The 25,511-nt window shown below is 40.4% G+C and overlaps 1 protein-coding gene across 1 annotated transcript in view; it reads left to right on the forward strand.

Annotated features, from left to right (window-relative positions):
• Positions 1 to 5,576: 5,576 nt before the first annotated feature.
• The window catches only part of EPB41L4A (erythrocyte membrane protein band 4.1 like 4A), a 120,460-nt gene continuing 100,525 nt past the window's right edge, over positions 5,577 to 25,511 (forward strand). The window contains exon 1 of the mRNA XM_005490434.4: positions 5,577 to 6,232. Within this exon, the coding sequence (XP_005490491.1) occupies positions 6,134 to 6,232 (99 nt within the window). The 5' untranslated portion in view covers positions 5,577 to 6,133. The remainder of the gene's footprint in view (positions 6,233 to 25,511) is intronic.

The raw sequence follows: 25,511 nt of genomic DNA on the forward strand, positions 1-25,511 counted from the left end.
TGGCATGCTTTAGTCTGTATCTTCTCTTATTAATTGAGTCGACAAGATATATGACAACCTGGTTATTTCCTTAATCAGTTGTGGGAGCTATTTAAATCTCTTTGCTTTTGAAATCAACATAGATAAGTGTAGTCACTGAAGAAAAGATTTATTTCTTCCAATTTCCTCCAGCATCCCATCACCACTCCATCTCATAATAGTTCACAATAGATTATGTTGTCCAGACAATAACTGCATTTTCTGCTTTCAAGGTTCAGCCAAAGAGCACTGCTTATCCAGAAAGGGCAATTCTTCACAGAAATTGTATTAGAAAATCTCTAGATTTTCAGGTTGTCCAAAACTTGAAGTGTTGCTGCATACTACAGCTGATATTATTTTAGTATGCATCTCACAATAGTAGAAATTGATATTAGCAACTTGAGAATGACAGGTTTAAATTAGAAACTGAGTTTAGGAGTAGCATTGAGGTTCTCAATTGAGAATGTGGCTGTAATAACCAAACAACAGAAGAGAGAATAAATGTAGATGTAATACCTGTAAAAAATAATTGGACTTGAATTTTTAAAGTTTAAGGTTCACAGTAGTGAGTTTATTAAACATAAAAGTAGTCAGCTGTTTTCTCCATCAGAGCATCCTACTGATGGCTTGTATATATAAATATTTTCTTTTATGTGTGGAAAATGCTTGTCTTAATGGACATCTATGTCACTCTTGACTAATTGCCTCCCTGACCTGGCATATAGTCCTCTTAGACTGTCTTTGCCCTTGCCTAGATCATTGCTTAGGTTTATTGTGTCCCTGGGTTTATTGCTGTGACATTTGTAGACCTCTGTATAATTAATCTCAGTGGAACATGATCTCCAAAACTTGCATCCAGAAAGTGATAGAGAGGAAAAGAGGTGATGGTTACAAATAAACATGGTTTCTGTTGTGCTTGCACAATGTGGGGCACAAAAGACAGGTTACCTGAGTCTCCTACCATTTGCCAGCCAGCACAGCCAGCCTGTCCTTGGAATAAGAAATGCTTCACTAAGTGTATTCAAAGCAGCTGCTTTTTACAAGAATGTCAGAGTATATCGGATGCCTTGGAACAGGCTTAGCACCAGATCCTTGAGATGTAGCTTTTGGCTTACCATTGTCTTACCCCAAAGATGCATGTCTGGAGCTATTCTAATGGGATAGGAAAAAGTACAGTAGTGTGGAGACAATATTCTCCTTTTTGTGCTTAAGCATGGATCTAGTCTGTTGTGCTTTATTAAGAAAAGCAACAGTTTATCCACTAGGTAGTATTCTTTGAAAAACTCTTTGCAAGATTACCTCCCAAATACCCACAGTCCTCCACAGCCTCTGTTTTTCTCTGCAGACTGGGGCTACAAGGTACTGGTTTAAATTGTGAGAGCATGACTTGAAGTCATGTAGAGAATTCTTGGTTTTGTTTCCTCTTAGTGAGTTAGATTGTTACATCTTGCCACCCAATTACCTTTACTATTAAAACTTATTAAGTTCTGCCAAGGAAGCTAAGCATAAGCAAAATAAAACAGGATCATCTGGTTCTTCTTTGCACAGGGGTAACTTGTCAAAGTCTTGGCAGAAACTTTGTAAAACCACATCACACACAAAATTAGGTTCAATAAATAGTAGCTAAAACTAGATTTTTTTTTTCTTGCCTTGATAAAATTGTACAGATCTTTCAGTTTCTAATTTTAGCTCTATGGTTTACAATAAATATCCTGAAAGCTTTATTTTAAATTTTTCTTGAGTGGAGGAGGTATAGTTAATGCATGTGTTACTATTAAAAAAATCAGCAAGTGAGAAATGCTTATTATTTCCTTGATTGTTAAGTGTGTGTTTGCAGTGTTGCAATCTTCTGGGGTCTTGTTAAATGTGTGAAGAAAATCAGGGATTTATTGTCACTCAGTCCCATGTCAGTTCAGAGGATCTCAAGGCATTTATTGCTATAGAATGACTAATAAATGTAATCTGTTTAAGTTTACTTTGTAGCCTCCTAAGATTTTAAAAGATGTTTTGTTTTATTTGCCTGTGTGGGTTTTTTTATGTTATCCTTGCACTGTATATCTGAACTTTGGCCTTTCTGTAACATGTTTTGTAATTAAGTGGTCTTAACTGTCATGTCTTGCTTTAAGGACTTGTATTGTGTAGAACATAATGTCAACATTTTTGCAGGAAGTATAAAACTGATGAATATCTGAATAAATTTATTTTCACAGTGGTTTTGATCATGACCATTTTGATCTAATGGTGCAGTAGGTGCATACTTGTCTAATGTATAGTAATAAGACAGAATCCAGATAAATCAGTAGTTGGCAGCATCCTTGAATGCATTTTAAGTAAAGCCTTTTGTTAGTGAAATGAGAAATGCCAATTCATGCACCATTGCAACAAACTTTTTCCCCTGAATACTGTAAAACGCTATGTGGAAAGTATTCTTTTTCCACTGCCTGCTTTGCTCCTTTTTTTGGATCCAAGAAGCACAAATAAGTGGAGTTCTTAACAGCAGGTTGAAGCTCTGGAGAACCCCTGTGGCAGGGCTGAGGACAGGGGTGTCTGGGCAGGTGGGCAGTGCCAAACCAGAGCAATGCAGTGCTGCTGGGGCACTTGTACCTTTTTTTCCCTGTAAAGACCAGAGACTCTGCTGGACAATAACTGTTGAACAGTTGTCTCAGTAAGACTTTTTTCTTTAATGGAATATACATTCAGGATTGTACATGTAGCCGAGAGAGTTATGTGCTGTTTCTCTGTTTTCATTTTAATTTTCTTGCATTAGACCTCAGTGCTTTGCTTCTCTCATTGTTTGACCATGGAACTGAGTCCAGGAGACTTGTTTTTACATACAAAGAAGAATGAAGAGCTTGCTCTGTGCCTCTCAAACTTTTCACTCAGTTGCTGGAAGCCCACATGGATAAGATGCAGCAATTGCATCCCTACATATCAATGGGAAATAGTGAAAAGTAAGTGATACTGATAACAGCTAAAACAAGTCATCATAACTCCTACTACATTATGAACTTCCTGACAGCAAATGTTTGTGAGCAAAACTGTGTAAAAATGAGGGAGAAAGCAGATATGCCACCCTGTGTCCTTTGGGCAGTCAAATTGCTGTATGTTAGAATATGGATATAGGTCACTTCATGTATAGGAGTCCTTGTGGTGCCATTGTGGTGCCTTGCTTAAATGACCTCATTGAAAATACTGCATTACAACTAAAACAGAACATTTTAATGAGGGTGTACTGGATCACAGAGGCTGCAGTGAGTTCTGCCGGCTACTTCATCAAACAGGCAATAGACAAAAATGCCTTTGTGCTCTGGTCCTGTACTTACATGCCTGATTTAAACGTGTCCATAAGTGTTTGTGTGATGAGAGCTTACATCAACAAGTTTCCCACTGCAGTGCTAGACCTGTGTTTTTTATTGTAGAGAGAAGTAAAAAGGAGCTCAGTTTCCTAACGAATTTGGAAAACAGATGACTATCTCAGGATCTTCATGAGTTGTGAGGTGCTCCTGATACTTGAAATACTGAGGCAGGGCTGGTCTTCTGTAACATGGTGCTCCAAGGAAAAGCTAGGCACCATGTTTTTGCCTGCTGGTTGTTCTGATTTCCTGAGCTTCTCAGGGCTCATACTGGTTCATAGTCTAGATCCCATCTATTCCATCCTCTCTTCCTCTGCTCCCCTGGCTGATTTTGTCTCTTCTGAATTTCAGGATCTCCTCCCAGGCTTTCACCTCAAGTAGCAGGTTCTGGTACTGCTTCTTTATCAAGTGCTTAGGTGTTGGCAATAGCTGGCTAGGAGACAAATTCATGAGTTAACTTCTCTGTGCCCTAAACATAGGCATCAGCTCAATGTCACTGTGTATTATGTATTTTCCCCATGGACCAATCAGCTAACGTGCAGGAGCACAAAATGGATCTTCAAAAAGAGAAGACATGAAATAGTTCACTTGGACAGCTTATAAGCAACATATGACCCAGAGTAGTATTGATAAAACTGCTCAGATTTGGAATTGTGATTGTATGAACACTTAAAATTATCAATAAAGATTTTGAAGCAGTTTTGAGTTCACTGAACCCTCCCACTTGATTAACCAGTGATTTACACATATATAATGACTTTAACTGACTTAGAGGGTAATTTATATCACAATGTGCATGATATATGGATCTAAATAGACTAAAAAGGGGAGCAAAGGAACCATCTGATCTCTAGAAAATTGTCTGCTGTCAGAGGGGCTCAAGAACTGTTTGAAAAATGTGTTTAGAAAGCCATAAGTAAATTTCCTAAATTTTCTGTGCTTTCTGGATGGCGTTCTCCCTGGGTACATATTGCCCAGGAAAAAAGGTTAAGAAGTCGAATTTTTTAACTGACTAGTCTTTTTAAGTATTTCTAGGTCTTTCAAAAGGCTTTATTTTTATGAACCTCTATAGTGGGTTTTGTCCTGATCTTCCCAGTGCTCATGGAATATTGTTTTTTGCAGCTACAGGATGGATATGGAGATCCCAACACCCCAAGGTCCAAGTTCAAACATGAAAATGAGAGTGTCATTACTTGGGAGCAGCAGGGTTATATTTAGGACAGGTGTTTAAAAGCAGACTTACCTACATACCCAGTAGGTTTTGTAAGCATAATTTCCTTGTGCCCCTCTCTTATGCTACACAAACAAGTTATTGACCAGAAGAAAAACACTTCTGCATATTCTGAAATTTATACACGTGAACTTTTTCAATAGGACGACTCATGCATACAGATTTACATAAAAGCACAGGCATTTGTGGGATCAGGGCTTCACTTGAAGGATCCCTCTCCTACCTGAGAGGGAAAAATCCTGGAGATATGTGCATCAAAGAAAGTTGAGTGCTCCAGAAACTATAGACAACAACTGCAAAAGCAGTTGGAGGATCTCTCGTGTTCCCCCTTTTCTTTGTTGGTTGGGTTTTGGTTTCAATTTTTAAAACTGATTTTTAAAAATGTATCTATTTATTTGTTTTTAATACTGTTGCTTTGCAAATTAAATATCCCTGTAGCAAGCACAGTATTCAACAGCTCGATGGAGAATAGACCTCCGATCTAGGGGACTTTCAAAAATTCATCCTCTGCTCGACCGCTCACTCGTGGTGTCTCCTGAAGCGCTTCTTTGTCAAGCGCAGAGACGAAACCCGCTCCGATGTGACTCCCTCCGGCGAGGAGCCGGCGCAGCCCGCAGGGGTCAGTGCTGCCCCGGGGAGCGAGCGGGGCCGCGGCCGCCGGGACGGGCAGCCGTGCCCAGCGGCGACGGGGACAACCGCGGGGCGCGGGCCGGGGCAGGGGACATCGCCCGGCCCCGGAGCAGGCACGCCGGTGGGTGCCGTGCCAGGATGCGGCGCGGTGCCGGGGCCGGGCAGGAGCCGCCCGCCGCTCTCCGCCCCAGAGGCGCCCCGGGGGAGTCCTGCCCGGCGGCCGGCAGGAGGCGGCCGGCGCTGCCCGACCGCCGGGTCTCTCTTCGCTCCATCCCTCCGCCCCCGACGGGGAGGAGGCGAGCGCTGCCGGCGCCCCCCCGCACGGCCGCGGGCAGCCGGGGAGCAGCGCAGCGCCGGCCGGGCACCGCCACCGCCGCCGCCACCGCCGCCGCCCCGCTCCGCCCGCAAGCTCCGCGGCGGGAGGGAACGCGCTGGCCGGGCGGGGACCACCCCCACGCCCCGGCTGCGGCGGCCGAGAGCGCTTCCCCGGCCCCGCTCCTGCACACAAAGGGGAGGCGCGGAATCGTGCGCGGACGGGGCGGAGGACGAGGCGGGTGGGCGGCTCGCTACCTCCCCGGGGCGGCAGCGGTGGGGGAGCCGCCGTGACAGCCGGGCTCGGGCGAGGGCTGTGCCCTGGGATCCTCCCTAAAAAAGCCGCCGGGTTTTTTTTTCCCCCTTTCCCGGAGAGAGAGCCCGGCAGCCCCGTCCAGGCTGTTGTGCAGGATGGCGGCGGGCCGCCCCGTGGGGCTGGGCGCTGCGCCCTAGCAGCCGCCGGGCTCCATCCGCGCAGCCGGGGCGCGGAGCCGGGTGCGGCCCAGACCCGGCTGCGCCTCAGCCCCTCTCCGGCGCCGCCCGGGGCTCTTCTCGCCTCCCCGCCCCGTCTTCGGCCATCGCAGCAGGCATGGGCTGTTTCTGCGCGGTCCCGGAGGAATTTTACTGCGAAGTTTTGCTCCTGGACGAGTCCAAGCTGACCCTGACCACACAGCAGCAGGGCATCAAGGTAAGCACGCCGGCAGGACTGCGGGGTCACGATGCGGGAGAGCCCGCGGGGCTGCCCAGCGGCGGCTGCCTCCCGACTGCGCTGCGATAGCCGGGAAGGGAGCGGCGGCGGAAAAAAAAAGGGGTTTCGGGAGGAATAACGTCGTAACTTTGCTTACGGTCGCGCAAAGGACAGATGGATCAGGGTGACGCTCGCCGGTGGGGTAGACGGTGCTCTGGAAGGCTTCACCTCGAGATAGTGACTTAAAACGAGCAGGTGCCGACCACCCCGGGGCAGTCGGGACGCTCGGCGCAGAGGTATTGTTCTGTACCTGCCAGAGCAAGAAAAGAGAAGGCGGCTGTGTGCACGGTGTGTTGCGCGCCCGTGTTGAGTCATTCCCCGCTCCCTCTGCCTTGGGCCGTGCCCGCCTGGGACGCACTCTCCCGGGAAAGGCCGGGGGCAGCGGAGCGGGGCGGGAGCGCAGCAGCTCCCGAGCGCAGGGCGAAGGTCCAGCCGCCTCCCCTGCGCGGTGTCCCGTGGCCCGGCCGCAGAGAACAGCTCCTGCGCCGCTGCAGCACGCTCGGCGGGGACGAACTCTTCAAAGTAGTCATCTGCCAAGCGCTAATGAGCCCTGACAGAGCTTGTGGAAACTGAGATTTTTCTAAAGGCCCTTAACTCGGTCCTGTTTGGTTAAGCGTGATGACAACTGATAGCATGTCGCAGACACTTGAAGTCCTTGTTCGAAGAGCACGGACATGAATTTATTAGCAACGTAAGAACGTGGTTTCAATGTTGGATCAGGAAAAAAAAAAAAAAAGAACAAAAAACCAAACCAACCAAACAAACAAAAGACATTTGAGAAAGAGAAAATACATTCAAAGAAAGAAATTAGTTCCTCTAAAATTTATTGTTGGAAAGGGCTGTCCGATTTTACCTAAGACATCCAAAGAATAAAATTCTGTATGCCTTTGTGCTTTAGCTTGAATGATTGAAGCTTGGAGAAGCAACTGTGGAAAGGAGAACCTGAAGGAGGGTAGTGGGGAGAGGGAATTTATATTTAACAATATATTTTCCACCATAATCAGTGGTATTACTAGGTCTAAGTGTATTCAGCATTATCAAGCTTTGCTGAATCAACTGCCTGCAGATAGGCCCATAAATCCATGCTTAGCACAGAGGAATAAGCAAATCACGCTGGAATGACACCGGAATTCAGTCCCTGTGCAGGGTCTTTGAAGTCTAAGTTTAGACACTTCTGAAAAGCCTTACCTTTCAATGTGCAGATGTGGGTGTGTATATCATGCACGCTTTTGTGCAGTAAACATGCAGTCACAGAAGTATGTTAAAAGTATAATCTGCAAAGATGGTTAGTCTAATGAAGCTAAAACCTGAAAGTGAAGGGTTTGTGCAGTGTCTAATAAAAATTAATGTCCCATGGGAAAGAAAGAGTCTGAAGATGTAACTTCTTTCCAAGAATGCATGACTTGCAGTCTTGGGAACTGTCTAGTTTAAGATAAGGGTATGTTTTCCTGCCATTCTTAGTGTGATCTGAATGTGGTATAATGCTAAATATTTCATCCCTTCTACCTGCTCCTTCTCTGTCTGAAACTCAACCGCAGAGCAGTCATGGAATCAGTTGGAACAGTGTGTGGATCTGACGAGAAAAGTAATAGTTCATTAATAATTTGGCATAGGCACTCACACTGCACAGTGGGAAACCTTAGGGAAGGGAGAATCTCCCTTTTCGTAGCAGCCTGTCTTCTGTGTTTTCTTTTTCTTTCCTTTGTTTTAAGATATAGTTTGTCCACGGCGAAGCCACACCCCAGTGCTGTAGCTCCATGAGCCTTTGAAAACCCAAGGTGAGGAGCTGCAGAGCTCTCTCCCAGGCTGTGTTTTAAACCATGGAGCCCTCCCTTGCCTCGGTACCCGCAGGAGTGTTTGTGCAGCTGTGCGTGAGGAGCAGCTCCTGCCCGGCTGAAGGGTGGCCACTGCTTTGCCTTTCGCTGGGTGAGCCTTCAGCTGGACCTTTGTGCTCTGCTCCACTTCACAGCTGGAGGATGGCAGAAATGGCTTTTTCAACACAGTCCTGGCTTCTGTCATTTTCAGCTGCTGTTGTTATTCTACAGCTTTCCTGGGATGTTATGTTATCAATTATTAGTGAAACAGAACATAAAATTTGTCATATTCTGTCACGCTTTGTCATTTGGTACTTTACCCTTGAAATACAAATATTTTATTTTAAATCTTTTGAAATGCACTCATGTAAATGCAGAGAATTTTATTTTTAATTTTTTAAATTTTTTTTTTAATTGGCATTTCAGCTTTGGCACATATGTATAGTTTGTAAAAGTTCATATAGGTTTCATTTTAAACTAACATTAAAAAAAAACCCATTTCCTTAGAACTACAGATTCTGGATGGGATCTTCCTTTTGTCATCTTCACTTTTAATTTGGTTCAGAGATACATGGGACACAAACTTTTGGTCCTCTTTCACATATCCTGAATTGTTACAGGAGCAACTTTGTTCTTTTATTTTCCCCCAAGCAAATACATGTCTGTTAGAAATAAAAACCACAGCTCAACAGCTTTTGGCAATCTGTGTACTTGCTTGATATTAGTGGGTATAAACCTACTTGTTTTGAAGTGTGGAAGGCAGTGCCCTGTAGGAGTCCGAGGCAAGTTTGTTTCTTCAGGGAATTGGATATGAAGTAGATACTTGTGGCCAGTGAATTTTGAGGATGCATTGCTTACTTTGTGGTTAATAGTGGTTATTTCTGACTTGTTATGCTTGGCAGCAGCTCTACTTATCAAAACATGACATTTTTAATTACAATTTCATTGACACATTCTTCATTCTACAGTGGGCTTCAAATTGTACTTCACATTGAAACAATGAGCAGAGCTGACAAGACTGAGACTTTGAGTGCAATTTAGGGATACTTTTCTCTGTGGACTTCAAAGAGCTTTTTAGGGAAAGAAAAAGATTAGTTTTCTTCTGGCTCCCAAGTGGGGAAGCTGAGATGGAAAGAGGTCAAATGGCTTTCTCAAGGTTGTATGACAAGGAAACAACTTCCCTTTGCTATTGGGGTGATAGAACTGACCATTCTGCCACGGGCCATGCCGTCTGGAGGGGTTTGTGAGGAACTCTTCTTCAGACCAATTATTGCTTCTCAATAATTGGTCTGAAGAAGATAATAATTGTTTTTTTGGTTTTTTTTTACTGTTATCAGTGTATCAGTCCTGCGTTGCTGATCTCCCTTTCTGTTCTGTCTTTGTGGTTTAAGGTTAGAGCACAGCTCTATGAAAATGTGTAAGCTGGGTGTCCAGCCCTGAGGCTTACAGGAGGCTGATAAGAGTTAGGTAATCAGGAAAGGCCATCAGGTGTCTCATAATCTTAATTTTTATGTTTCCTTATAGTACATTAACATGCATTGAGATAAAAAAGTGATAGCAGTTGTTAGTCCCAGAAATTTTGGGATCGAAGAGGCTATTCGCCACAATCTCTGTCTGCTTTCTAGTCAACGCGCATGGCCTCAAATGGGGACAGCTTTTCCTCTTAAAAGGATGTTCAAGTTTCCAGTTAGGAAATGGGTTTTTGCTAAAGATATGGTAAGAACGAACTACCAGCTGAAAATAATCCCTTTTCCAGGACTGCTACTTTGTCTTCTCTTCACACAGACTAAACAATAACTTAGGCGTTTTTATGGTACAGCACCAGATGTAGCTCATCTGTTGATGTTGCGAGACATGTCAGAGGTCTTTTGACACGATACCTGACTGAGGGGTTGTGGGCATTACATATTTTGGCTCTATTGAGAACTGAGGTAATTGTCCTTGTAAACAGTGGTGTGCCTTACTGCACAAATTTGTTTCTGGAGATCAAGGAAAATCTCTGTGGGCCCTTAAAAATAATGTCTTGAAACATATTGGTTATCAGCTCTTTCATAAAGAGTGCTCATCTTGAAAAGTGTGTGTTACAGGAACCTAAGAACCCTTTTTTCCCCCACCTTGAAAATAGTATTTAAGGGAGATATTTGTTTTGTTTTTTCTCTCCTGAAGAAGCTAAAAATGTTATGAAGCATCTGTGTCTCATGTTTGCATCTCTTTGGTTGGAACAAAGATCTCAAAAAAAAAATTAGCTACTTTTGCAGTGAAGAAGCTCTCTAATTAGTCTTAAGCCATCTGGTCATTGCACTTTTGAAGTGCTCCTTGAAATTCTTCTCTGAGCACAGTTTTTATGTTCTGTTTAGACTGACATGTGTGATGGGCCATCAGCAGTATTTCATTAGAAGAGAAGTGATGAACAGGAAAGATACACAAGGTATTCCTGGGAGAAGTATATGTTCTGTTATATTATTTTATTAGGTGGTACCATTTATCACTGGTGGCCAGTGATAGTCTGGCCATCATACCATTTACTTGATGATTTACTGAGAATTTAGCAAAAGGATGGCTAAAAAAACCCCTAGACCTCACCTCAAAAAAACCCCCAAACAAAATAACAATAACAACAACAACACAACAAACCAAAACCCCAAAAAAACAACAAAGCAAAAAAGCAAACCTGAAACAGAGAGTGACTGATATTAAGAACTGTGTTAACTAACTGGACATGTAAAAACCATGAGTGGGTTCATCAGAATATTATACATATTGTGAAGATACTTATGGAAAAATTGACCAAAGGATTCAGTATGATCTACAGAAGTAGGTGAATGCATCATTTCTTAGAAAGTTTTCTGTGGATTATTATGGTATTTTTCCTTTTATTGTGTGTGTGTTTTTTTGCTTGGTTTTTTTTTTTTTTCATTTTTGTTCAGTTTGGGGGTTTTTTGGTTTGCTTTTTCCTTTGTTTTTGTTTTGTTTGATTTTTTTTTTCAGTCCCCAGTGAAGCTAAATAGTTCCAGACTTCGTGTCTTTAAAATACAGTGCATACAGAGAATATACAATTTTACACTTTTACAAGTGCACTTCTACATCAAGCTCTATTACCTGGAGGTACACCAAGGAGTCAGCCCGGGAATGACAGGGATCTATTTTTTTTTTCCCAGTGAAAATACTTAATGGATTCATTTGATAGCAGGAAATAGAATCCTTCATAATAGAATGAATAGAAAGAACTTATTTTATTTTAATTGAGAGTTAGCATTAAAATCAAATTGGTAAAATGTGCTGTGAATGTGGAATGTATTCTTTATGAAAGTGATTTCTGCTGGTTTATTCTTCTAAATTTTTCTAGGAAAGGAAACCATCTTTTTGTCAGTTTTCTAAAATTTTCTGTTACACTACTTCAGAAATCTGAAAAATCTTTTTAAAGGGAGATTGCAGTTGTTTTCTACCTATGGTATTTTCACCACCTATAGGAATTACTAAACTGAAATATCAGAGTTCAGGCATATTTAATCATATTTTCCTCTGCCCTCTTTGCTATTGATTAATAAAGAAATAATTAATTGATAAATATTTCAAGGCCGATTCTTCTCCGTATTCTGCATATTGATTTGAAAAGAATAGTTAATAAAAATTGAGTTGATTGAAAGGACACAATCTCAGTCTCATTTCAACCTTGTAATATATTTTCTTTATAAAGCAACAGTTCTGCTATGTGTACATATTTTGCATAGCAGAAGGAAAATTACACAGACAATATCATCAAGTTCCAAGTTTGAATAATTTTTTTCTTTAATGCTGTTGAATCCCCGCATCTAAGCATTGTCTGTAGCAAAATAACAAAAAAAAAAGTTAGAAAAAAGTACATTACTGATAATCCCTTCCATATCAGAAAGGTGCTGGTGCTCCTTAAAGTTCCTTTATGGGTGTAAAATGGTCATCTGATTGCACACGGAGGACCAAATGGTTTATATGAAATTTTGAACTATTTCAGTCCTCCAGAAATGGGTAGAAACAATGCACAATTCTAGTTTACTGAGAATGAAAGGAACAAAATGGCTCATGAACGCTGCTATTAACTGCTCTACAAAAATTTGTGTCACAAATTTGAAATAGATTACTAACTTCTTACAATATCTTTACAGATGAGGCCAGCGATCTTGAATACCCCCCAGAATAACCATAAAATAAATTAACAATGAGACACTTTATTTTCCCTAGGTTCACTTAACTAAATTAATGAAACCAACATGACAACAAGAAGTAAATCCATTAACTTCTAAATGGAGTTATGTCTTGGTGAACCTGAGGTTTGAGCAATCATATTGTCAGAGGTGTCTGTTCTTCTGTTTTCACTGAGCAGTAATTTCATAATAGGACCAGGGTACACGTAAAGTATGAGGCTGCTTTTTTTTGGTACAGTTTTGGATTTATGTACCTTGGATCAAGCATTTCTTATATTAAAATATTTTAGTATAGTTAAATACTATCTCTTGATATGTTATTAATTTTAGTTCCTGAGAATTCTGAACTAAAATTCAGCTGCAGAATTGCAATCCGTTCCTTCAAAAAGGAAAACTGCTAAAAAATCATCACATTGTATGGGGAAAAATCTTGAAGAGACTGAATTGAAAAGGTGTTTCAGAAAGAGAATGTTTCTAGAAGCTAAAATTTTATGTCACTTCATGCTGTAAAAATATCTGTTTTCAAGATGATATTGAACACATATGAGGAAAAGAGAAATTAGGTATTGGTCATATGGCATCATTATTAATATCTGCATTTTTGCTAGAAAGATGAGAGAGGACTTGCTAGTCTTTTAAATATTTTTAACATTTATTTTCCCAAAGGGTATTTAATTTTGTAATGATAGATCAGCTATATTACCTTAACTTTTTTCACAACTGATGTATTTGGAAGTGAATAATCACATTTCAGTATCTGGGTTTAATTTTGCGAACTGCATTTTTAAATGCACAATTTAGATGCTGCTTTCTGATCAGATCTTTTGCTTGCTGCATACTGATTTATTTGCAGAGTTTAAAATGAAGGTTGTCATTTCAGTATTGATCGAACTTTTGTTCCCACTTCTTCCATTGCATCCTGAGTTGTGGATGGCTGAGCACTGCTGGCACTAAGGTCAAAAGGACATCCTCGAGGTCAATCCGTGCTAATATTCAGAAGTGGAAAACCAATAGAAACATTGCAAAATGAGATCTCTGCTCCTTTGGTTTTGCTACAGCATGAAGAGGGGAACCTGCCTGTTTTGCCAAGTGGGAAACATGCTTTATCTGCTCTCCTTGGCTTGTGACCACAAACATTGATTTCTGTGAAGGGAAGAGACCTGGTAGTTCTAGCAGTACCTTTCCAGAGGCAGGAAAAAGACACCTCAGAACTTCCTTTGAATTGATATACAAATTATCTTTATTGAAAGTAAAAACCAAAATTTAATATACCTGCATAGACATTTTTGATCATTCTAGATGGAAATCCCTATTGGGCTGAATGTACCATTAACCTATAGTACTAGGGTATTTATGTTGAAGTTTGGTTGTTAGATGTCTCAGAGGTCTGTAAAGATTCCTTTTTGAGAAGCCTTTCTTTCCTCTTGCCCCTCATGGTTTCTTTTTAATTCTGTCTTGTTTGCAAATGGCAAACTCTCACTCCTATCAGGAGCTTTCATTAGTCATTTGCTTGGCAAGAGCAAGCAGAAGACTTTATATTCAGTGAAATCCAACTGCTCCTGCTTACGTTTAAGATAAATAATAAAGTCATTACAGTAATGGGTAGTTATTAATGTAAAGGAAAAGTGGATCTAATTTGTATGGCGATGTGTTTATTCATTTGTCAATATTTATATTTTAAACTCTGCAGATTACAACTCGTTGTCCATAAAGCAGAGAAGAACACAATCTATCTTCCTGTAGTTCTTGAAGCTTTGGGTAGAATCTCTCTGTGGTTGAGTGAGCCAGTTTGATAATAAATCACTCTGCACTTCAATACTTTTCCTGTGTTCTCAGGAAAGTAAGAACTGAGTGCACTGGAGAATAATTCTCTTGTTTGTATGAGAGACAGAATGCCTTTTAGGAATGGAAAGGAAGGACCTTCAGTATGTCAATTCCATTAAAAGAATTTGGAAGGCAGAAAATGGCAGTTTCCCTATATAATTAGTGGCAAAATTTGGCATGACTACTAATGTAGGCTAGCACATGATTTAACACTTTGTAGAACTAAAGGCACTTGATTGTCTTATAGAATTCATCCAGAAGACAGTTCATCCAAACAAAACCCACTGGATCTGGTTTTTGTTTTCCACATACTATATATTTCACTCAAAGTTCTCATTTATGTCTGAGAAGAGTTTATTTGTAGTGTTTTGGAAAATATTTTCTATCTATAATAATACTTATTTGTGTGTTATATAGAATATCTAGTTTATTTTATTATTAATTTTTAAAATACATTCTATATGAGAAAAAAAAATACAGTTCTTGCTTTGGTTTTATTCAGATCACAGTGTAAAAGAATTGTGACAAACTTCTTTCCTATTTCGTGGACAAATGGTAGCTGGAGGGAATGTAATGGGGTTTTGTTCTTTTCCCTCTTTAGAATACCAGAGCAAGTATTCTCTTTATAAAAGACTACATTGAGAACCATAAGGGAAAGTAAATTTTCTTTTTATGCTGTTTGTGAGTACCACAGAAAACTGGTGGAGCTAACAGTTCAGAATTATAAAAATGAGGAGGAATGCACAGGAGACTAAAGAGGAGTGAGTTCAGCCCTGACTCAGGACTTGAAGCAAATGATTCAACAGCCCTTGTGAGAAGAGGTAATCCCACAGTGCTGGTGTGATAGGTAACATGGAAGGAGATTCTCCACATTTCTCTCAGGGGTGCCTCAAACTGCCTGCAAAACTCCCTGTTTTGAAATGAGTTTTTTGGCTTTGTTTGGCCAGCACCAGTTACCAAGGAATGCTGCACTGGGCCCTGCCTCTGCCCTGGTTCCGTGCAGGTGGAGTTTGCTGTGGTGTAGAAGGTGGCTGTAATTTATAAAGTGGTGAAATCTCGTCATGGACATCGGAAGGAATGCAAGTCACGTGTCAGAACCAAGTGGGACTGGAAGGCCATGACTGCCAGCATTTCTTCAGTATTTGTTCCCATGGAGGAATCCTCAGATCCTCGTTCCCTGTGGTTCCTGTGGCTGTGGGAAGTGAGAAGGAGTGCAATGGAGCTTGTTGCAGCCTGACACTTCCAAGCTGTGTCACACAGAGCCCAGACCTCCTACACAGGGGTCCTTTCAAGTGTGCTTCAGGCTGACAGCAATCTTTTGTCTGTGTGGTTGGTTTGTTTATTTAATATGCCAGAACGAAAGAAAGCTGAGTGTCAGACTCTCATAATTCTGGTTGTCATACCATGGCAGTTAAGGGGTGGGTGACATGTGTTGGGGTGCCTCGGAGGGGACAAGACAGCAGATAATCCTGAAACCTCTGCCTGGATCTCCCTTCAGAGCAAATTAGGACATCTCAGGAGGGACCACAAGAGAGAGGTAGCTGAAGTTCAGTAGAGGTGATCAGGAGAAAAAGTTCCTGGGGAAATGAAGGAGAGTTGCAAATGGACAGAATAGTCTTGCAACAAACAAACTTTTTTGTATTGCCATTCGCTTTCTGAAGGAAGGGGAGAAAGCCACAAGACTTTGTAGAGGAACCTTTTGATGAGGTGTGTGAATGTCCTGGCCTGACCTGCCCCCAGCTTTTTAGATTTAATTTCCATTGGCTACTTTGGGTAGAGAAGGAGGAACTGGAGGGAGGAGGGAAAGGGGAAGGAGGAGGAAAAACATTAAAAATGTTTTTTTAATAACACTTTCGGGAATAAAGCCCTAATGTTGAAAAGATCAAATATTTTCCCCCTACTTTGAAGTGGTGTCAGATTCTTCAGCTGTATTCTTCACTTTATTATTTTTTTACTTTCTAAAAGTCTCATCTTTTCTTTTTGTGTACAGAACATAAGTTGGCTGAACACTTCAGTTCTCTTTTCAGTGTGTGCATCCTTCTTCTGGAACGCAGCAAACTCTAAAGCTGTGGGAAACAAAAGTTTCTGGTATCCTTCAAAGGGTATCTACCACATTTATTCTTATCCTTTTGTTCTTAACAAATGCCTTAATGTAGGCAAATTATAATGCCTTTAAAATCACCTCTGACTGAACCATCTTTCTCCAAAAATGGGGAGTGTTCTGGAGCTCTCTCAGTGCTCCAGGTTGGGATGAATGAGATTTACTAAGAAAATATTCTTGGCCTTGAGGTTCCTTTATCTGTGTCTTTAGTGCCTCAAAGCAGTTCTTGCAAAAGCCAATTTTCTTTCTTCGATCACCATTTAGTAATAATGTTTCGTTTTCTTTTCCTGTGAAAGCAATAATGAGTTACCACTGTCCTTCCTGGATTGGAGAATACTTGAAATTTTGTACCTGGTTTTAATTTCACAGTTGATGACGTGTTTTGAAGTGCTTTGGCACCAATTTCAACAGAAGCCAAATTGAACCCAGTTTTTCTGTGAGCAGGTTCAATTAATAAATGAAAATTTACTTGAAAGAAAGAGTGTAATTTCTTGGATGAAGGTGACAGATGTTGTTAACATAAAATAAACATGAAAAATTTCTACCTTTTTAACAGAAGTCAAATCTTTTTCTTAATCATCCTTGGCCTTTCACAGGTATTCAGCTCTATCCATTTAGAGCATGAAAGCCATGTTTGATGTTTCCATGTGTGTATCTTTATTCTTTTGTTTCTTTTTTCCTGGAAAAAATCTTCTACAGAACCAGGTTTCATGAACAGTCTCCTGAAATCTTTGTTTAAAGGAAAACTGCAATGCTTACCATGTTTGTTTATGATATCTGCTGCTTTGGGAACAGGTGAACAGAAGTCAGAACAAATGATCAGAAAAAATACTAGGATTAGTTTTGGTATTATGTGTGTGTGTCTCTCCAACAGAAATTGGAGGGGCCTTAGCTAAATGAAGTTGTTTGGGGAGAGTAATCTATAAAATGTCCAAAACAAGATAGTTCTAAGTACTGTTGTTGTTTTAAATCTTTCTTTGTAGTGTTTGTAGTTTTGTGAAAGCTGAAATTTTTTCCTGTGGCATGGAAAAACTCCAGAAGCAGGCAGAAGTCCTGCAGGAGAGCTTGACTCCAGCTTGATGTCTTTTGTTGAGAGGAAGGTTTGATTTGGGAGGGAGTTAAACCACTTCCAATGAGTTGGCTGAAAATGATTCAAACCCAGTTTTTTGTTTTAGGTACATTTTCTTTTTCCTGATGCTTACTCTGTATCTCAGATCATGACACTTTCAATGATCTTGATATTAATTAATTAACTAATTAATTAGTTTATTTGTGCTAATTTTTGGTTTTGTTCATGAGTTTTAGAAAGATCAGGGTAGAAGATTTGCAGTAGATTTGCAGTAGGGCAACACACAGAAATATTTCTGCGGCTGTGTGTGACATACAGACAAAGTGTGCTTATAGAACCCTCCCTTTGAGAACATTTACTTGGAACTTTTCGTAGACAAATAGTGCCCCCAAAAAAACTCAAAAATTGAAAGGTGATTTTTTCTTTAGTATTAGGTAATCCTGCTGTGTGTCTTACCTTGAAGAGAATTCAAACCAGACAGATTTTTATGTGCCTGCTGTACTAAGGTATAAGCATTCACTTGAAAAGTTACAAAAGTACAAGTCAGTGTTCATTACAGCGTTCACTTCTCTGAAAGCTACATAAATGTGAGCACTGCCCATCTCCATGCCCAGCTTGAGGTGATTACACTCTGTTTGTATCTAATCCACCAGCGGATTCATGCAATTCTATTGAAAGTGGCAGAGTTTCTTTCCCTACTGTGGATTAAAGGCTCTTCATCTTAATATGCATTTTTTTCTACCTAATCTAACCACATAGAGCAGATGGACTTGGTATTATTATCTATAAGATGAAGAGCATCTAACACGATGCTGCTTATTATCTTGTGTTTCATATTTCTTTTCTTGCATACAGAAGGAATATGGGATAAGAAAAATCACTTGAACTGAAGAAATTGCAGTGTAATTGAATTTTGAACATTGATTTCTGAGTGTACAGAAAATGAAGCAAAGTAATGTACTTGAGCAGCAAATTACAGGAGGTAGGACAGTGTACAGTGCCTTTAAGAAGTAGCTGTTTGCTGGGGAGTTCACTGTGCATACGAATGTACTCACATTTTGAAGTTGGTTAGGAACAGTTACAGGGGAGAGGAAACCTGATTGGCCTAACACAGCCTTTTTCTATTCAGTACAGGCTTGAAAAAAAGGGGGAAATATAATAATGTAGGGAAAAGCTAGGTTTTGTTTGCTCTTTAAAGTCTGAAGCAGGGGAGAACCAGAAGTATGATTTAAAGGAAATTGCAGTAGTGGTTCTTGTAAGTACACAGAGAGGAATCCTTGCATAATTTTCAGTCTGGAAGGAGGAACTGAACATTTAATTAAACAATGCCTTTGACTCAATTAGTTGATACTCCAGTGTTCTTAGTACGTATAATTTTAGGTTATTTTTCAAGTGTACAGCTGTTTCCTGCTGCATAACATGTGGGAGGGAGGTACACTGTGATTCCAGAAGCAGAGGGAATGGAAGAAGATTTCTAGGCCCTAAAATTTTAAGCATCTCTAACACAAAGCTGCAAAGGTAGCGCATCTGACGAAAGCCTAACTGCTAATTTCACAGTGAGTATTGACCTTATCAAAGTCTACCCAAAATCTATTGAACCCCTTTGATCATCCATCACTCCTGCCAGACTGCTGAGCCCCGAAACCTCAAGTGTTTCCCTGCATGCAGAAATGGTATTTGACTAACTGGATCTGCTTTCATAGGGAAAATAAAATACAGTCCACCTGTAGTCTGTTTGAGTATGCATTGTGATAGGGCTCATGTAACATAAGTTACTTCCTTGTGGGCAGAGGAATATGTTGGACAAGGTTAAAACACCTTGAAACATATTTATATATATAATTACACTAAAAATTAGCAGAAGCAGTGTTTGGGTGAAATAACAGACTTATTGAACCATGTCATAAGAGATGATTGTTGTGATTGTTTTTCCTTGATCTACCTCATTTAGATAGGAAGCTGGATCTGCTTAGAAGAACACATTATTTTAAACAGGGATTTGTTCTGGATTTTGGCTCTTGTTTCAGGGGGGAATGATATCCTCCAATGACACTTGTTTAAGCCAAAATAAGTCAAGTCGGTTGTTGGAGTTTAGTCATCTCACACATGTTCTGCTACAAAAGGAGGAAAGAATACTCTCCTGTCTTGAATTATCTCAGATTTCATTTAAGCAATAGTTTATCAATGCAAATAAAATGCAGATCAAACAGAAGAAAATTATGCATAATAAAATGAAGAAATTGGAAGGATCTGACCTTGGTGAGGAAGAGCCTGCCAGTTTCAGTGGGAATTATCATGTGTCACATAATCATAGGCAGGATTGCAATTGTACACAGAGGACACAGGCATTGGAACTTATTTTCAGAACTATTTAGGTGCTTGCATAAGAGTCTTTCAAAAGTCCTTTTTAAAGATTGTACTGGGGTCTCAGGCAAATCTGAAAACCTCTCAGGACTGAATTAATGGTTACAGAGTAAATATCAGGAGAACGGTGTCACTTAAATCAAGATACCTGCTGTATGAGAGCTTGACCCAGAAGCTGAGACTGGGGAGCAGCATCTCAGCTGTGTGAGCTGGCATTTTCTTACTCAATGCTAGAAACAGAAGATAGAGAATTTTATGCTGTTGAGGCTGTGGACTTAACAGATTTAAGGAACAGCTGCTGCTGAGACAAAGAAATGTTTGCCCCATTTGTTCACACAGAAGAATTGCTTCAGAAGGAAGGTCTGGCTGTCATAGGGTTGTTTAGGTGGTGACATTGAGCTGAAAGTTCTGTGATTCAGGTCAGTGTGTTACCCTATCTGAAATTCAGTTCTCTAGAGGGATTACAAGATCTAAGTATTTTACTTGTGTGCAGTATTTGCAGGCTCCGCTGATTCTTACAAGTTTCTATGGAAAGGTTTGGACATGTGATCAAACTGGTAAGTGTTCAGTCTGGTAGCTGTCCATATGCATGAATAGCAAATATTTAGTAATTCAGTTTATTTTAGATTGTACTAAGAGGATTTAGTTGCATTACCTTTTATTTGCTGTTGGCTAAGAGCCTTCACTCAGGGTGGTTGTGGTGGTTCAGCTTTCGTATCTTGAAGGGCTCTGATTTCTCTGGGAGGTTCAAATCTGCAATGCTTCAGTCTGATTCTTACAGTAGATTTCACTTTGGTGTTTTTGTAAATGCAAAGTCTTGAATTTCTTTCTTGCTTTCATTTGAAATATACTTTCTGTTGTCATGGCTGCAGAGAGGAGCTTAAAAGCATGAACCCTGCTGACTCCTAAAACCAGTAAGCCTGCATATTTCTGTGAGGAAGCTTGGAATTAAAGCAAGTGCTATGATTTTTTTCCCCCCCTTGAAGGTAAAGTCATAATTTCTCAATGGTCAGGATTGCCTCTGTTGGACAACAGGGACAGGAGGGAATCAGATGAGGAGGATATATAGTCAGTGTACAGTGAATGACATTACATGAGGGCATGGTCACAATTATGTGGCTCATTCTTTACAGGCTCTTTTAGTGTGATCTGTTTTTGAAAACCCCAACTAAAGGAGCCTCCCAGGAGCTCAGCTGCAGTCCTTTGTTACTCTTGTAGTAGCAAGCTTTCCCTGACATCTCGTCAGGGTCACGTTTGTTTTCAGTTAATCTACTTTCATGTTTTTCTGACTTCCGTGGGTCTGTGCACAGAGTACATTTGGTCCTTAACCTTTTTCCACATGCTTTTTGATAGAACATTAGGAGACTTGATGCTCGGAGATGCTGGAAGCTTTCAGTTTGAGCAGAGGCAGACACCCAGGCAATTGTCTGACAGCCAGGGTGGAGGAGGTTACCCGAGTACAGAGCATTAAATTGGGTGCCGACCTCTTCCACCACCATCTCTCCTAATCATGTACCTAAGGAAAATATCTGGATTTTGGTTTGTTTTACCTTAGATGCCTTCTCTCACCCTCAGTGTTTCTGAGTACACCCAGGAACCTTAATCTTTGTTCTGTAGTATGTCCTCACTGTTTTGCAGTTTCCTCTTGCCTTTCTTGAATAGTTCTTCTTGATCTGTTGTTTCCTTGCTGGGAGCATTGGTCTGCTGGCCAAAGACTAGAGATGGCATGTGAATGAGCAGAGTACAGTTCTTTTTCTACCAGCACTTGGGACAATCTGGGCTTCATATCTCTGCACTTAAAAAGGGGGGAATGGGAAAACGTTTCTTTTGTTTGTTTGGCTGGTTCACTATTTTGGCTTTATGTTTTGGGAGTCAGGGATTAGCAATTAGTATCTTTTACAATCCGTGCCACAGGGAACTACAGTATTTTAGCATCCCTTTTTGTGTCTCATCTCTAAATCATGGTGACAGTAATAAAGCAGGAGGGGCAAGTGGCATGAGGGGAAATAAGCACTGCAGTATGAAACATATATTTTAATTACAATTGATGTTATCAGATACAGATCCTTCTTCCACATACAAGTTGTCATACACTTCTTTGTTAGAAGATCTAAGAGGACCCTGAAGATTGGAAATGTGTTGAAGCAAATATTTGGATTTTTTTTTAACTAAAAGAGAAAGAGTTGACTTAATACAAACCCACAAAACTGAAGCCGAGCAAAAAATATGCAAACAAACCTCACCCACCATCTGTGCCAACTTCCTGGCCCTTCTCCCCTTAAAAAAAGCCTACAGCTGTGGACAGATTTTTCTCTCCAGAATTAATTTTAAAATTTAAGTTTGCTGGCTTATGCATCCAATATTTATAATTTCCACTACACTGTTGCATCCAGTGTCCCTTCCCATTTTAAAATGCTTATGCATTTACTTTCCAGGGGTAAACTCCATGATTTTAGAAAGATTTTAGAAAGTTCATGATGTTTAGAAAACTCATGGTTTTTAGAAGATTCCTCTGCTTCCAGGCATCTAGCAACAGGACAAGAGGACATAGCCTGAAGCTGTCCCAACGTTGGACATCAGGCAGAATTTCTTCATGGAAACATTGTTCAAGCATTGGAGTGGGCTGCCCAGGGATGTAGTGAAGTCCCCATCCCTGGAGGTGTTCAAGAAATGACTGGACAGGGCTTTACATGGTATGATCTAGATTGGTCAGAGTTTGGACTTGATAATCTTGGAGATCTTTTGCAACCTAAAAGATTCTGTGATTTTTTTGGAATTTCCTTCAAGTGAAGTCATCACTATTTGCGTTCTGGTCTCAGGCTCTGAAGAAGCCATTTCTAATGGCTTCCTATTAGATCAGTTCTGACCTTTCATGTGTGCTCCGGGGTCTTTGTGCTCGTGCTGTCATTCTGACAGTGAAGAATTAGACTGAAACTGGAAATGACATTAACCATTAACCACGTTTCTCACTGACTGCTATGCAGGCAGCAAAATCACAGAAACAGAAAAAGTACATTGAATCAATATTTTCCACTGTTACTAGGTTCAGTTTTACTGAAGACCTGTAGAACTTTACTCTAGCAGTTGATGTTTGTTTCCACTTTGGCCCTTGGCTTGCTGAGATTCATGGAGTCAGGAACGGCCTGTTTTGAGTTACACACCTGATGCACTCTCTGGGCTGGGGGAGTGGGATAGCAGCACTGGTAGTATTGCACTTGAATTTTTAACTCTGGCACCTTTTTTTAAGATCCAGGAATCCCAAGTGCAGTAGAAATAGGAATGACACAGCACAGGTGTTCCTTCCCATTCAGGCTTCTTCCAGCCTAGAATTGTTGGTAGTTGTAAGCCTGGCTGTGGAGACAGGTAGGATAGAGATAGGCTAAGCAGACCTTTGTAAAACTCTAATTGCTCAACAAAATTAAGAGGAAACATGTCTTTGATGAAAAGAGTGCTTCTTGAAGTTTATCCTGACTACAGCTGCATGTTTCTCCTCTCCTGACTTGTCCCAGCCCTGTGTAAGGTAGCCTGAGGTCTACTTTAATTTACTCCAGTTGGCAGTGGTCCCTGAGGAGCTGTGTGCCACAGGAACACAGGAACAGGGCAGGTCCCAGCCACTCCCTTTCCCACCCTGCCAAGGTGCTGTGGGCAGGAGGGTGTGGGAGCTGGATCTCTTGGATCGAAGCCCACCAGCTTCCTTCCAAGTGAGGAGCCCCCAGCGGGGAATTGCTGAGACTCTCCTGTTGAGGCTGTGTGGTGTGCAGAGAAGGAATGAACCTGCTGTCTTCCTTCAAATGCTCCCTCATGCCCACAGTGAGGAGTTTGAATGCTGCAATGCCATGCTCTGTAATTGGAAAGACAGGCACAAGGACTTGTGGCTAAAGTCAGTGGGTTTTATCAAGGACCTTCTCTGAAGGCCCTCTCAGGGCAACTCTGCAGTTTGTTAGTCAGAGATATGAATGTCTCTGCATCTTTTGCAAAACTGTTACTTGGATGAGCAAAATAGGAATATTTAAAATGAAATTTAGTTGCCCTAATTAATTTACAAAAGATAAGTTTATTTTTCATCTTGCTGGAAAGAGTTTTATCATCCTCTTTCACTGAACAGTGTGTATGAATAGTAAATGCAATAAATAATTACAGAATACAGTGTAACATGATAAACTGAGGTCACAATTCATTCAACCTGTTAATTTTTTCTTTTCCCACTCTTCTGCATCAGAAATACTTTAATAATTGCTTTTAAATCTACACTTCTTGCCTTACTCCCTTAATATATGCCATGTTTGGGGAGTTGTTATTAAAAATGTTTGTGCTGATGTGTAGGAATTGATTCCTTGTCCACAGTGGAGCTGCTGTTTCTTTAAATAAAAATAAAAAGGCACATCCATGGATTATATGCTATCACCAGTACATTTTCAGTGTTACTTGCCTGCTTCATGCATTTATTTAACTTTGAGATTTATAGCCAGGCTCAGTATTGACTTTCATCTCCCTTGATGGCAGATTTAATGCAACCACACATGCATTAGGAATTGGGATGTCATTGCAAGAGTTTACAAATCAAAAGTGTTGCTGCAATGCATTGTACCTGTGCTAAGAGCACTGGTTTTTATTGCATCGGGAATTATTCTCTGCAGCCTTCTGAATAGGCTTATCATCCATCATAGAAGATCCTAAAATGTGTAATATTGTTTTGTCATAACGTTGTCAGATAACAGAAAAAATGTGATTATTTTCTTTTTCCCATATTAACCTTTAACCTCACCTTCGTGTTGCAGTAGGCTGTTATCAACAAGAGCAAGTTTCACTTTAAAGTTCAGCAGACAAATTAGTTACAAAAAAAAATTCATTATCTCTCTGGTTTGTAGAACCTGAGTGGGTTTGAGATTATAGTGAACAAGATTAAATTGCATAGCTGGATATCTAAAACGTTGAGTAAATATTAACTGTGAAAATGAATTTTCAGGGTTTTTAAGCATCTGGATATGTTCTGTGCAAATCACTTGCATGGTTTTGTAACTATTTTATTTTACTGAGTAGTTACTGAAAAGATTAGCCTTAAATAGACTAAAAAAAAAAAGAAAACAAACACACAGTGTAAAAATGCCTTTAAAAAAAGTTTATATCCTTTATATAGAAGAGTATACAGCACATAAAAAGTATAAATGTAATTTATGCTGGGATCTCTCTATCTATCTGTCTACCTAAAAAAGTAATTAAAAGACCAGACTCTTTTTTCCAGGAGAGTGGTGGCTGAAAAGTACAAGTGTGCTGAAGAACTGCTGAGCTGCCATTCCTAAAAGTTTGCAAGAGGGCTTTGAACCTCTTGTGAAAGAGCAGAAGGTGCTCAGAATTTTTGTGAGTTGCAATGGGGAGAAATTTGTGTTGTCTATGTGATGTACACTATCAGTCACCTTTGCTGGTAAATTCAAGGAATTGTAATTGGATCTTTATACAGACAGCTTAGTTAAATCTCACATTTTCCACTGATTTCAAAAGACTAAAGGTCAACTTTTATCACTTTCTCCTTTGTTGAAAAAGACCTTGACAAGGGCCTGGAAAAAATGTGTGTGTGCGTGCAATTTTCTCAAGATATTAAGACAATTTAAAAAACAACAAAAATGTTCTAGTAGAACAGGAATTGGTGGTAAAAATTTCAAACCACTGGTGTTCAGTGGAATCTTTTCATTTTAGAGGAGATTTTGCACACACATATCTCATAATATTTGCTTCATGTCTCAATAACTTTTGTCACGAAAACTAATTTAACATGTAAATACAGTATTAACATAAGCCCCCACAATTTATTATATTATCTGATCATGTGAACACACTTACTTAGCCTACCTTTTAAAATCCTAAAAGT

Source organism: Zonotrichia albicollis, chromosome Z (assembly GCF_047830755.1).
Source record: "Zonotrichia albicollis isolate bZonAlb1 chromosome Z, bZonAlb1.hap1, whole genome shotgun sequence".
Classification (NCBI taxonomy): domain Eukaryota; kingdom Metazoa; phylum Chordata; class Aves; order Passeriformes; family Passerellidae; genus Zonotrichia; species Zonotrichia albicollis.